Raw genomic sequence first — 13,337 nt, 5'->3', positions numbered from 1 at the left:
GTGCGGGGGAGGTCGCAAGTGTCCCACGCGGCAGCCAGTCACTCCTCACAGAGCTGCAAAACCCCACAGTCCCAACAGAAGCAGCAGCGATGGCAGCAGTCTGCTCTCACGCAAAGTGCCGGCATCACTGTTATTCCCCTGCGACACATTTCCGAGGCCGCTGTTGAGTGCCGCAGCATTTACGTCCCTGTCCTGCGTATTAACCTCCTCCTCCTGCCCATCCATTCCTCCCGCCGTCTCCCCGTTTGCAATACTGCTCTCCAATAACGGTTCCTTTCCCGCCTGCTGTTGTCGTCCAGCAGTAGACGAGGACACGGTTCCTTCAATAGTCGTGTTCACCAGAAATGGAATGGAGGCTTTATTCGGGTTGTAAGCGTCAATCTCAGTGCTATCCAACGGACGGTTGTACAGCAGGACGTTCGTCACAGTCACAGACACGTCTTCTTGTTTCCGTGTCTTGTCTCCATCCCCTCCAATGTAGAAGTGCGAGATCTCTTTCGAATCTGTATTTTTCAATCCACATGGTGCATTCCCACCCACACGCTGACCATCGACGTACGCGGAGCCCTGGTTGCCGTTCCGTAGCAAAATTACCACGTGGTCTTCCTTCGTTGTCTCCGGATCCCAATCGCGGCTATGCTCCTTGTTCTGTCCGCCACCGCACAGAAACCGCCACTTCTTTTCCTTGTCGTACGACAGTCCCAACAATATAGGATACCCATCGTCATTCATCTTCACACCCAACAATGGAATGGGGGTATCTCCCTTCGGCTCACCGTCGATGGACACCGTCGCCACAAGAGTGAAGTTGTAGTTCGCAAAGTGGTACGGCACATTCTCCCCTTGCTTGCCAACGGGCCACTCCGCCCCTGCGCTACGCCCCGTGAACCTCACGCCCTTATCCGCCTTCTTCGCCCCACCATCATTATTTACTGTGGCGTCCACCCCGAGGTACTCGTCACTCCACGTGCTCTCAGAGAAGTTGCCGGACAAAAAGCCAACCAGCCCATCCGTGATCTTACCAGCGCTGCAGGCAGTTTCACTTAAACGATCCTTCCCAGCAAGTAAGGTGGAACACAGCTGGGAGACACGTTCGTCCACTTTCTTCCACGTCGCCAGCACCTCTTTCACCTTCTCCAACTGTGCAGTCAGACGCACAGAGACCATATCGTGTGATGGTGTCTCCCCATTGCCCTTCTTCTCGTACAGTGCAATCAACTCATCCTTCCTATCTTTACTTTCAGTACTTTTGTACAACAGGGAGCTGGCGGTGACATCCGCCTCTTCCTTCCCGGATACCGGCCCAATATCAACAATGTGCGTGTTGTCCGTCAGCCAAAGATGGAGTACGCCATTTCCATTGCCGTCCTTACTTGAATACACCGGCAGAGTGACGAGCATCACATCCCTGTCCTCAATCCTCGCTGTGGTGAACCCGCTCCCAACGCCCTTCTCAGGTCCCGTGTGTTTGTTGCCCCACACGCGCGAGAGTGTCCCGAGTGCCTCCGCCCACGAATCCCCCTTGTCACCGGACTCGTACACCCTGCGGCGGCCACCATCACACGCAGTCATCATCATGAGTTTTCCCTCCTCCCACTCCACGACGGAGGGATCGCTGCAGCCATCGGCAGACATCCCCTTCGACAGCGTCCAACTCTTAGCATCCTTCGAGTATATGATCAGCGAGACAGCCTTTCCATCCTCCTCAGCGCCATCCTCGTTCGCCTTCATGCCTTCCACAGGGAACACAAGCGTGTCGTCATTCATCTTAACGCCCGATCCACCGCCTCCAATCAATGCTTTCAAAGATTCTTTTCGTTGAGTATTAGAAGTGCTCGGGAGAGCGTCAACATCAGTCAAATAAATTCTTTTGTTTCGGGCATCATCCCCATCAACACTAACGTTCCCTCTCGCCAGCAAAAGTCCCCAATGATCATCAAAATCAGTTGTACCTTCACGCATGTAGATTCCAGCAAGCATGTAAATAGCACTTCCCTGCACAACTGTGGTTGGTCGGGCCACAATTCCTCCAAATTTACTTTGGGAATCAGCCCCAGCAGCTTTTTGGGAGGCACAAGCTGCTTCTTCGGAAGGACATTCCTCCAGTACCTGAGTCTTCAGTTTATTTTTATCCAACTCCTCTTTTGATGACTCATCAGTCGACGTCAGTAGCCTCGAGGCAATCCCAGTGGCACCGCCTTTACCTTCCTCCTTGCACTGCGCCTCGGCAACGGCAAACACATCACCGCTCATCTCAAAAGACTCGGAACGCGGAGCGAACTCACCTTTTCTTCTCATCTCTCACATCTCTCCAAGCATAATATGTTCCCTATGAAGTTCCCGAACTTGGTACCTCAGGACACCAGTCCATGCCGTGCAGTGCCGCACAAATCATCACAACGAGGAGAAGCGGCACCACGGAATAGAAGTGATGCCGGAACATGTTGGGCCTCTGCGGCTCACTCTCTCTTCCTTCCCTCCTTCCGCTGGATCCGGTCACGCGGCGACGGCTGTGTGTGCGGGGTGCCTTCACTGCAGCAACACGTGAGAGCATATAAATATGTGTGTGTGTGCGGTGTGTGTGCTGTTGGTCCTTTCAGAGCCTTCGAATTTCACAGTAGCGATTAGCGCTTGTTTGCTTTCTTCGTGTGTGATTGAGAAAGAAATAGGGAGAAACATGCCAAGAAAAGAGGATGAAACAGTGAGCACCGCCACCCATCCACAGTGAGTGGCATCATCATCCCCACCGCAGCCACTCCCAACAACAACAACTCACGCACACAGACACACGGAACAGGAGATGGAAGAACAGTGCACCGGGAACACACAGCGACGGTCACCACCAGCAGCAGGAGCCACGGCGGGTGCTTCTTTATTCGTCACGCGTCGGCACACTAAGCAACGCCCACACAAAAAACAACCGGCGAAATGCAAAAGGGCACAAGTGCCCTTCACAGCACTCATGCGCTGCCGCCAGTCGTATTGCTCTTGTCTCCTCCAGCTCTCCCGCTTTTTCGTCGCACACAGCCGGAGGAGTCTTCGCCGAAGGATCCACAACGGCAGAGACACATCGGCAGGTGCAGCTGTTGGAAGAGAGTCAATAGACACTCACCCCAGACACCCTCAAAGTCACACCATTAAATGGCTGCACGCCGCCAAAATAAAGAACGCATCAAGTCAACAAGGCAAATCGCGGGGTCACACCCTTTTCGCAAAAGCAACCGCAGAGAGAATCTTGTGTCCGCATTCCCACCGTTCAGTCTTCTCCACAGCGTGAGCGGCATGTCGTGTGTATATGTGTATGTACTTGTTTGTTTGTCAGCGCCTATACTTGCAGAGCAGCTGTGCACCACAAGAGAGTCTGAAGAAAGCAACGGCAGAGAGAGGCAGATAGCACACACGCAAATTACCCATATCATCACACACACACACACACGCAGCCGCCGAATGGATGCACTCAACCACAACACAAGAAAACAATAAAAACAAAAAGCCGAAGCGTGGGAAGACCAGCGCACACACACTCTCATTGCTCCCGTAAAGCAAAACACACACACAGAGGGAGAGAGAGCGAGGTCGCCCACTCAATGCAATAAAAACAAAACAGAACAGTTACGGTGCTCCGCCCATGCAGCCAGGCAGGACGGCAGCGGTGCGTGTCGTGCAAAAGAGAGCACCAACGGGCCTGCATGGGTGTGCATGCATATATACAATGGGCACATTATGTGTGTGCCTCGTGGGGTGAGGTGAGGGCGAGAGTCCATGCAAGGGGACACACACACAGTGAGAGAAGGACGAGTGTGTGCGGGCGGTGCATGGCTCTCTCTCCCTCACTCTCACGCGGCCACCACCGCAGCAGCCCCACACGCAACAACGACAACAAGAAGAAGCAAAAGAGGGGAGGCGGTGTGGGAGACCGCGGTGCTGCCGTCCCTGTCGCTAGTCGTCGCCGTATCATTTGTACTAACGGCATTTTTGTCTTTCGCGGATTGTTTTTGTATATCTTCGGGATGTTCATGCTGTTGATGGTCCTCTGTAAATACTGTTTCAGTGGGTTCATCATCGTTGCGACCTGTTGCGTTTTCCTCGTCTGCATCATGAGTGACAGCAGCTCCACCAGCAATGGCTGATGCGGGTGACGATTGTGGGTCAGTGGTTCCATGGGATTTACTCTGCGCGGGAACCAAAGGGGTTTCTTCTTCCAGCTGCTCTCTTAAATCGTCAGTTAGCTCTTTCGTATGCAATGCCTCTGGTGGTACAGGTGGCTGTGACTTTCGCTTCGCCTCTGACCCCGAAGATGAAGCGAGCGGTGCCGTTACTTCTTGCGGTCGTTGGTCTTGTCGTTTTTTTTTTTCCTTCTCCTCCTCAGCGTCTGAATTTTGCTTTATTGCTTGCAGTGGATTTTCTTTTTCTTGACCTGCTTTCAGTTCTTCATTTTGATGCTTACTTTGGTCATTTTCCCGCTTTATTTCTCGTGGTTGTTTTCCTGGTTCATGGAGTGTACCCTGGTTTTCGATTGAGTGTTCGACAACTTGTATTTGTTCTTTTTCTCCTTTTGGCCCTTTTGTTTTTTTGTGCAGTCGTTCACCTTCTCGTCCAATTTCTCCTTCGCTTTGATTTGCAGGCCGGGACTGATTTTCTTGTCCATGATTCCTTTTATTTTCTTCGTCCAGTTCTTTTTTCTTTTCTTTTTCTTCTTCTTTTTCGCCTTTATTGCCGGGTGTCGTTCCTGCCACTCCACCGGGTAGCGGGGAGTTGTGGGCCGCTGCTGCTACATCAGGCGACGGATTTTCTCTTGGGGGATCTCCCACTGCGTTAGATGAAGTACTGCCTCTGGATCCCGCTTCACCATTACTGCTGTCAGCTGAAGAATCAACATCCAAAGAGGGAGGCCCTGAAGGCTCATTTTTACCGTCGCTACCACCAGAAGGGCCAGAAGGAGAAGCAGCTGCACCAGCGGCACCAACAGAAACAGGAACAACAGCGACGGAGTCTTCACTTGAACCCGAATCGTTGAGTCCTGCAACAGGAGTCTCTCCTTCAGCCAAAGCTTCAACGGCAGTAATGGGCAACGTTGACCGCAATGGCACCGTAATTGCCGTTTTATTACATCCGCCTGACATTTGGGAGAAACACGCTCCCAACACTTCTGACGCAATGCAGCCACCCTCACTGCAGTAATCGTCCATCGCGCGCCCAAAAACTCCACCGCACCACAGCACGCAGAGGGCACACACCAGCAGCACACGGCCAGCCATCATCGCCATCACTCCTGTCACCTGCGTGCAGCCTTCACCACAAACTAACAACCCGTCAACGCAGAGTGAAAGCAAAGGAAAGAGAGACAAGTCACACAGCCACGCACCGTCCCATCCAGCAATGAGAGCCACGCACCACAACAGCAACAATTGGGTGGGCGCGGTTCAACAACAATCTAAAAAAAAAAGAAGAGCGCTCCTCGACGTGCACCGTTCCTCACATCCCCACAGTCACTGTTGCTGTTATTCCCTCTCCTCAGGCCCTCACAGGCACGCCACGCTCACTTCAACACGCGCCCCTCCACCACACGCAGCCGTCATGCGCTTCCGCTGCGCCGCAACGTCCGCCACCACCTCCTCCCTCAGTCAAACAGCTCCGCGTCCTCCACGTCCCTCACAATCGCCGGCATGCCACGGCCGCGCAACACACACAGCGCAACAACGTCGTGCCGCCCCTCCTCCACAATCATGAGCGCTACGTCCAACGCGTACTGGCGCACGTGCTCCATGCGCTGCAAACACACGGCCGATCAGGTTGGCCGTCATGCGCTGCATCTTGTTGTCCTCCTTCAGCAAACCCTCACATCCTCTCAATCCACGGCCTGGGTGCTGCGAGAGGCTGCCGAGTGGTGCCACTTGTGTGGAAGAACCAAATGTGCGGAAACAACGGCCACCCTCACTCCATCACACATCTCCACAACCTTCACTGTCCCGCACACGCACAAGGGCGGTGTCATGGGGAAGAGAAGACCGCCGCACAGCGCATGCACGAGGGCACATGCAATAGCAACGCCATCCACGTCGCACCGCAAGATAGTGCCATGCGCACAGCACACACATGGCCGCAACAATAGGGACAGGGACGCATCCAAGTCCACAGCGCAGTCCTTCACTTCTCCCCTCCCCAGCGGATTGGCACCCACACTCACAGTGAGGCACGGCGCACACAGTCCGCTCCCCTCCGAGTGCACTCAGCAGGCCGGCGCCCAGTCACCCTCGTGCCATCGCAATGGGGAACAGAAACAATCGTCGTCGCGGAACATCGGTGCCTCTAGCGGGAAAGAAAAAAATGAGGCATGTCAGCAGCACAGCCAGCAGAGAAACACTCAACGGGACACGTAAGCACTCAGCGGCAGTGAACATTGTAAAGGAAAAAACAAAAAAGAATGGGTGGGAGTCCGGAATGACCCCCAAAAGTAAAAGAAAAATTAATAGAAAATTGATGCGGCAGGCCTTTTATTTCATGTGCCGAGCAGCACAAATCAACCGTGTTTATATACATATTGCCCGCACCAAAAAGGAAAAGAAAATTGAAGCAAAAAGAAAAAGATCGCATTATTATTCCACCAGCCCACACAACATCCCCAACATTTCACGCGGCATCCGGCCTGTTCTTCCAATCCTCCTTTAGTGCAGTCCGTGGGACTCCACAGCCGCAGGGCCGGCAACGCGTGTGGTCAAAAACAAACAAAAAGGGGGAATGGCATCACTGATGACGGATTGTAGCAAGCGACCATTAAAAAAAGAAAAACACAGGGGCGCGGATTATTCCAATAGAACACCAGCAGCAAAAAAAAAGAAAAACTTTTTTTTGAAGAAAGTAAGTAAAAAAAAAAGAAAAAAAAAAAGAAGTCTCCTTGACAAATTCAGTGCGTTGTGCTGGGAAGCTGCACTTTTGTTGTTCCACGGGACGCCGCAATTCCACCCACCCTCACACCTCAGCAGAGAGCCACAGTGCCCCACAGCCCCAGAAGCAGCAGCAATAATAGCACCCGAGATACACAACCCTGCACGGTGCTGTCACCCTTCACACCCACACAAAACAAGTCGGTGATATTCTCCACATCAAAAAGGTCATTGCCCAAGAGCGGCGCTGCGTTGGACTCCGATTGGATATCTCTTTCCCCAGGCTCTGTGCTCGGATGATTCGGTGCAGCACCAACGTCATCCGGCACGTCATCTTCGCGTTGAACAGTTGTTGGATCGCTGTTGGGCTCAATGGTGGCTGTTGTAACATCCGCAGTCGTCACTTCAGTGGTGTTGGATGAGTCGGGGCCGCTGTTCGTGCCCACGGCAGCATGGGAGTGCGCCTCCGTCTCTTCGCGGTCGCCGCGTTGATTGCTGGTGGACGTGGAGAGAGAAGACGGCTCGTCGTCCACGCCCTCTGAAACAAGAGGTAAAGTGGTTTGCTGCGCCGGATCGTTAGAGGTTCGACTCTGCAGAATGGCCTCATCCGTTTCACTCGTCTCATCCACCGTCGATCCAGCCACGATGGGCAGCAACGACTCTTCCTCCTGTTCAGGGTGCTCCACGCCGAGAGCATCCTCGGCATCGGGTGATTTGTGGCCGCTGGCTGCCTCCGGTGCTGGAGACAAGGGGGGCGGCAGGTCATCAACATCGGTTGCCGCTTTCTCCATCTGCTCCTCCCTCCTCTTTGTGTCGGCCACGGCATGGCTGTCAGAATACGTGACCGAAGCAGCGGCCTTTTTATTTTTCTCTTCTGGTGGCCGATCTGGTGCGCCTTGTCTCTGCTGTGATGACGTGGCGTCTTGCTTCACTTCTTTGATGACAGAAGTCTCACTGTCAGATTGAATAAGAGTTTCACTCGCATGAGTGCTTTGAGGCGCAACTTTCAAAGACGGAACATTCGCCTCTGGAGTGCCAACAGCGTCCGCCTTCGTTAGCGCTTTAAGTTCATCATCTTTCAATGCGCGGTTGTACAGCAGGACGTTGCTCACCGTCACATCAATGTTGCCCGATTCGCTTTTGCCGTCCCCGCCAATGTAGAAGTGCGAGATGCCGTGGGGCCTCAACAGCGTTTTTAACTTTTGAGGAAAGCTCTCATAATCCTCATCGTCCTCGTGTCCATAGACCTCATCTTCGCTGTCGTATATCGTCTCTCCATCCACGTACACCATCAACCCATCATCAGAATCCATATGCAGTGCCACATGATATTTCGTGTTTGGTTTCCATTCGACATTGTCATCATGCGACGGTGCCTTAAAACTGCCGTTGAATGCCACCCTCCACTTTTTGTCGTGGGTGTACGAAAGACCAAAAAACAGCGGGCTGTCGGTTTCACTCAGCCTCACACCCAACAATGGAATGGGGGTATCTCCCTTCGGCTCACCGTCGATGGACACCGTCGCCACAAGAGTGAACTTGTGGTTCGCAAAGTGGTACGGCACATTCTGCCCCTTCTTGCCAACGGGCCACTCCGCCCACGCTCCCCGGAACTTCACGCCCTTCTCCGTGCTGGTCACTTTTCCCCCCGTTATTTTCGTTGTTGTGGCGTTCACCCCGAGGTACTCGTCCCTCCACGTGCTGTCAGTTGACGTGCTGGATAAGAAGCCAACCAGCCCTTTCGTGAGGTCACCAACAACACCACATTCCCGGCGCTTCTTACCATTGCTTTCGACCGTGCAGCCGTATTCTTTCACAATGTACGCGTCCTTCTCCTTCCAAGCAGCCAACACCTTCCTCATGTCCTCCAATTTCTCCGTCAAGTCCAGAAAAGCAATGTTGTACTTACCGTCCTCTGCAGCAGCAACCTCGTAAGAGCAGCACAGTCTTCCCTCTACTTCCTTCGATTCTCCCTCCTCCAATGACGGCACTTCGTCAGCGGCGTACAGCAGAGTGCTGGCGGTGACGTTCTCATTTTCAGCGGATATCGGCCCAACATCATAAATGCGCTGCATGTCCGTCAGCCACAAGTGAAGTCGGCCCGTTTCTTTTCCCGCCTCCCCGGAATATACCGGCCGGTTGACGAGGATGACTCTCTGTCCATCGATCCTCGCGCTGACAAAGCCACCCTGCACGCCGTGCCCTGTACGATTCAGCGAATTGCCCCACACGCGTGAAAGAGTGCCGTATTCCTCCATCCACCATCTCTCCATGGCGCTTGACCAGTAAACCCTGCGGCTGCCGTCGTCACACGACGTCATCATGACGAGATCGCCGTCCTCCCATTCAAGAACCGCAGGCTGGATGCAGCCATCATCACTCGTGGCATTTGAGAACTCCCAATCAAAAGAAGATTTTTCTGCGAGGACAACCAAAGAAACTTTCTTTCCATCATGCTTCAATGCTTGAATAGGCAGCGCATAGCGACTGTCGTCCTCCATCCTAATGCCTGCGCCACCACCACCCAGAAATTGTTTGTATGGTTCTGCATTGGCTTTGAAGTTTTTAGAAGGCCAGGAAAAAATTTCGAGGTGGTACCTTGATCCCATCCAAACTCCTTTTCCTCACCACCCCGCCAACAAAAATCTGACCACTCGCGTACCTGGACGTCCAATATTTACCATCACCGACCAACTCCGTCAATGGATCCCCTGACTTGCCGTGGCCCCCAAGAACAGCCTCTATCTCTCCATTGTCCACAATAGAAGTTGGGCTCAACAGGCGGCAAACTTTTATGTCGTAATGATCAAACACAATGGCAGTTCCATTCGCCCATTTCTTTTCATTCACCGTCATCGACTTTGCAACAAGGCCAACATACAGTTCTTTATCCGTGGAGTTTGTGTAATGCGCTTCAACTATGGCCACTACACGACCATTCACGACAAGAAGAGAAGGTGCACGGAAAGAATCAAACGCTTGTGACATACTTTTGTTCTCCGAATCATCAAACGAATCCCCTTTCCTAAACAGCGTCGTCATTAAATTATTCTCCTGAGCGGCCTCAGCTTCCCAGCTGCCGCAGCACTTCATCACAACGAGGAGCAGCACCGCAGAGTAGAAGAGATGCCGGAACATGTTGGGCCTCTGCGGTTCACTCTCTCCTCCTTCCCTCCTCATGCCGCTGGATCCGGTCACGCGGCGACGGTTGTGTGTGCGGGGTGCCTTCACTGCAGCAACACGTGAGAGCATATAAATATGTGTGTGTGGGCGGTGTGTGTGCTGTTGGTCCTTTCAGCGCCTTCAAAGTTCACAGTGGCGATCCGCTCTTGGTCGTAGCTTCCTTCCTAGCCTGAGTGTGTTTGTGTGCAAGAAATAAAATTAAAATCTAAAAAGCATCAAAACAGGATGTGGCAAAGAAGTGGGTGGCGCCACCAGCCACGGCGTAACACATCCGCTTCGTCGCAACCGCCACAGTAATTACCCTCACCGTCCACAACGGACCAAAAAATGTGAGGCCACACACAGAAGCAGAGAAGTTGACGGTTGCGCACGGGCCAAGACGCCCTCCGGCAAACGGCACCAACCAACAGACAGAGAGGAGAAATTAAAGGCAAGCAGAATCCCAAGTGCTGCGGGATCCTTGCAAGCACCGCTCCCTCACTGTAGAACCTTTAAAGCGTTCCTCGCTGCAACATCCCCCACCACCCCTCGACGTGTCGGTGGATTTTCCCGTTCACCGGAAGAAAAACGGCGGGATGCTCCGGCAGTGGTCGAAGACACACAGAGCGCGCCGTCGACGCGATCAACGGGCGCAGACACTCGTGAAGTGCGATCCCACAACCGCGATCCCTCCATCTACTCTCCTGGACGTGGAGGAGGCACGAAATGTCCTCCTCTCTACAGTAGTCCTGAAACGCAAAAAAAATCCGCAGGAAATCCCGTGCAGCCACGGCCTCCTCAGCAGCCCGACAGTCCACGCCGCCGAACCGCTCCTCAAGAGGTCGCCAGGCCCGGTAAGGCAAGCAAAAGGGGACCAGCAATTTGGTCAGGGCGTTCAGCAAAGTGAGGCGCAGCAGTCGGGTAGGCGCGGCCCATCCACGTCCTCCCCTCAACGGACCCACCACACAGTCGAATCACACACCCGAAAAGAGCCGTGGCGTCTAACGAAATAGCATGGTCAATAGCACCTCGTGCTCTCCTCAATGAAGTGTCATGGCACACACGAGGCATCACAGGAAGGGCAAATAGTTGCATTCCATCGGCACAAGCACGGAAATAAAGCGCGCATTCTGCCCCTGTGAACTTCAATCCAAATCGTCTCGGCCACTGAGTTTGTGTCGCCGACCCTCAGGAAGGGCTGATGCATCAATTGCCGCTGAACGATCCCCGGCGATGAAACAAAAAGTGCCACCGTCTCTCGAGGTTATTCCCCACCCATTTCTCCCATTGAGGGAAGGGAACGCAATGTAACGGTGTGGGCGTGTCTAGCCGACAGAAATGAAGGAATTGACTCCAGCCGCGGAACAAATTGGACGGATCCTCCTCCCGAATCCTTCAAAGGGACCGGTCAGCTGCCGAGGTTGACGGCGCGGAGGACAACACCTTGAATGTATGGAGCACCGCAGCAACCTGAATATATTCTGCAATATCCGCGGCCAGTTCATGAAAGTACAAAGAAGGGACAGCAAATTCAAAGGGGCGTGTGAACCCGTCAGTGATCACCCGCGCCGGAGGATCGCCACCCCACCCTCCAAGGGCACCTCAACGACGTCAAATATTTTCACCGCACGGCACCCACAACACAATCGCGTGGCATAATGCATCGCCTTGCAGCACCCCATGCAATGCGGCAATCGAAAACCGTCTCGAACACGGCGTGCGAAAAAGGTACTGAAAGAAGGCGCAGCAAATACCCTCCACATCTCAGCAGCTCCAATCATCCAGTAAAAGGCAGGAGCACCAGACAGTACCCACGGACTCACCGAATATGGCATCAAAAGCAGCGAGACGCCAGATGCCGAAAGGTCCGCATTTCTTTCCCACGGCACTTCCACAAATGAATGCAAATGCCGTGCCCTGCGGCCTCTCGACCGCTTCGAGACAACGTTGCGGCCACATGGCGACGGCTCAATGTGGCTGGCGATCAGATCCAGTCGTCGCGGCAAAACAGTACAGAGAGTAGGGTGGTGAGCCCGCACATTCGCCCCTTTGGTGCCTGCTTCCACTGCAAGAGTGAAACTCGTCTTCCCAACAGCCGCGCTTCGGGTGGCTGAAACACCTGCCCTCACACCGGCGATGACATCTGCAAGCGCCTGTAATTCCTCAACACCGCCCGTCAGAAAAAACCAACGGCGCTCAAGCCCTGCAGCCACGCATCCCTCGTAACCATTTGCAAACTCGTTGTCCTGCAGAAACGCCTAAAAATAAATAACAAGAAGGCCGTTCATTGCTGTGAAAGGACAAGAGCACGTTACCTTCATCCTGCAACGGAGGATTATGCCTCCTGCGTAACGCGGCCACAAGTACGCGGTGCACCAACACCGAAGCGGTGGGCATGTTGCCCCATGACCCTCCCCCTCCACAGGGGCCCAAGAGGTGCAACAGACCATCCTCTCACCAAAGAAAAAGCCCAATGGAGCGGGCACTACATTGTGCGGACCACACAACAGAAACACCCTCAGGGAACGAATGCTCTTGAATGCCCTTCAGAAGGGGCCAGCGGGTTGGCCGTGAAGCCAACAAACACCGGAGAGCCGCCTGCCCTGCACGCATCCAATGACGCAATCGAGCGCGCAATCTTACAGGGCACATCAACCAGCCTGTTCTCGTCTCCGTCTGTGCGGGCACAACAGTCCTGCCATCATCCTTCGCCCTCACAAAGTATTCCACAGGGTCCTTTGAGCCAGAGACCACCACACGGCGATATGCCACCGGAGGAGTACTCTCCATACCGCACAAAATAAAATGCTCCCACGTCGAGGACCGCAGTGAAAACGAGCATAACGATGAGCAACACGAGGGTTGTCTGTGCCCTGACTCATCACAACACTCTGTCCTCCGTTGGTTCAGGCCTCTGCCACACGACGAGGCACAGATGTAACATCACTTACACGCAACAGAGTGAAATCCGCAAGAACATCGTCAGAGTCATGCAGGACGCAACAACCACCAGCCCACTCAGCAGCTGTTGTGGCAATATTCCGCGAAACACGATCCACGTCCACAGAGAACTTGTTGTCTAGTTGCACAAACAATTGATGGGCCAAGCAACGTGGGCCCATGAGCGACAACGCCAGTCGATATTAGGCCTTGGAGCCGCCAGTGAGAGCCATTGATTGGAACAAACACCAAAGCCACCAACGGCCAAAAAGAACTGCGACAAGGCATTAGTGCTTCAATCAAAGAACGGATTAGTGTCGTCCAGGAAGAAGAAAGAATAAATAATATTTT

The 13,337-nt window shown here is 53.5% G+C and overlaps 2 protein-coding genes and 2 pseudogenes across 2 annotated transcripts, besides 9 other annotated features; all 4 read right to left on the bottom strand.

The window, feature by feature from the left end:
- Nucleotides 1-4,546: part of a sequence feature (areas not merged during assembly with more than two copies in the genome that could not be assigned to a particular haplotype) that runs on past the window's edge.
- On the bottom strand, nt 46-2,298 carry Tc00.1047053510197.30 (trans-sialidase, putative; the record flags this gene model as incomplete). Its single annotated transcript, XM_813796.1, has 1 exon — nt 46-2,298. The coding sequence occupies one exon, from the start codon at nt 2,296-2,298 to the stop codon at nt 46-48; it is 2,253 nt and encodes a 750-aa protein (XP_818889.1).
- On the bottom strand, nt 3,837-5,267 carry Tc00.1047053510197.20 (mucin-associated surface protein (MASP), putative; the record flags this gene model as incomplete). The annotated part of the gene is made up of 1 exon (XM_813795.1): nt 3,837-5,267. One exon carries the CDS (start codon nt 5,265-5,267, stop codon nt 3,837-3,839), a length of 1,431 nt encoding a protein of 476 aa, XP_818888.1.
- Nucleotides 4,547-4,653: a sequence feature (areas merged during assembly that could not be assigned to a particular haplotype. This can correspond to areas where the two haplotypes were merged or to regions with more than two copies in the genome that were merged during assembly.).
- Nucleotides 4,651-4,711: a sequence feature (GA-rich).
- Nucleotides 4,654-5,163: a sequence feature (areas merged during assembly that could not be assigned to a particular haplotype. This can correspond to areas where the two haplotypes were merged or to regions with more than two copies in the genome that were merged during assembly.).
- Nucleotides 5,164-5,567: a sequence feature (heterozygous, non-Esmeraldo-like haplotype).
- Nucleotides 5,568-6,726: a sequence feature (areas not merged during assembly with more than two copies in the genome that could not be assigned to a particular haplotype).
- Nucleotides 6,727-6,953: a sequence feature (areas merged during assembly that could not be assigned to a particular haplotype. This can correspond to areas where the two haplotypes were merged or to regions with more than two copies in the genome that were merged during assembly.).
- Nucleotides 6,865-6,889: a microsatellite.
- Nucleotides 6,954-13,337: a sequence feature (areas not merged during assembly with more than two copies in the genome that could not be assigned to a particular haplotype).
- Nucleotides 6,978-10,136, bottom strand: Tc00.1047053510197.10 (annotated as a pseudogene).
- Nucleotides 10,629-13,337, bottom strand: Tc00.1047053510197.5 (annotated as a pseudogene; the record flags this gene model as incomplete).

Source organism: Trypanosoma cruzi, genomic scaffold (assembly GCF_000209065.1).
Source record: "Trypanosoma cruzi strain CL Brener 1047053516667 genomic scaffold, whole genome shotgun sequence".
Taxonomy (NCBI): Eukaryota; Euglenozoa; class Kinetoplastea; order Trypanosomatida; family Trypanosomatidae; genus Trypanosoma; species Trypanosoma cruzi.
Note: the sequence above shows the minus strand (reverse complement) of the source record. Positions and strands in the feature narration are given on the sequence as shown.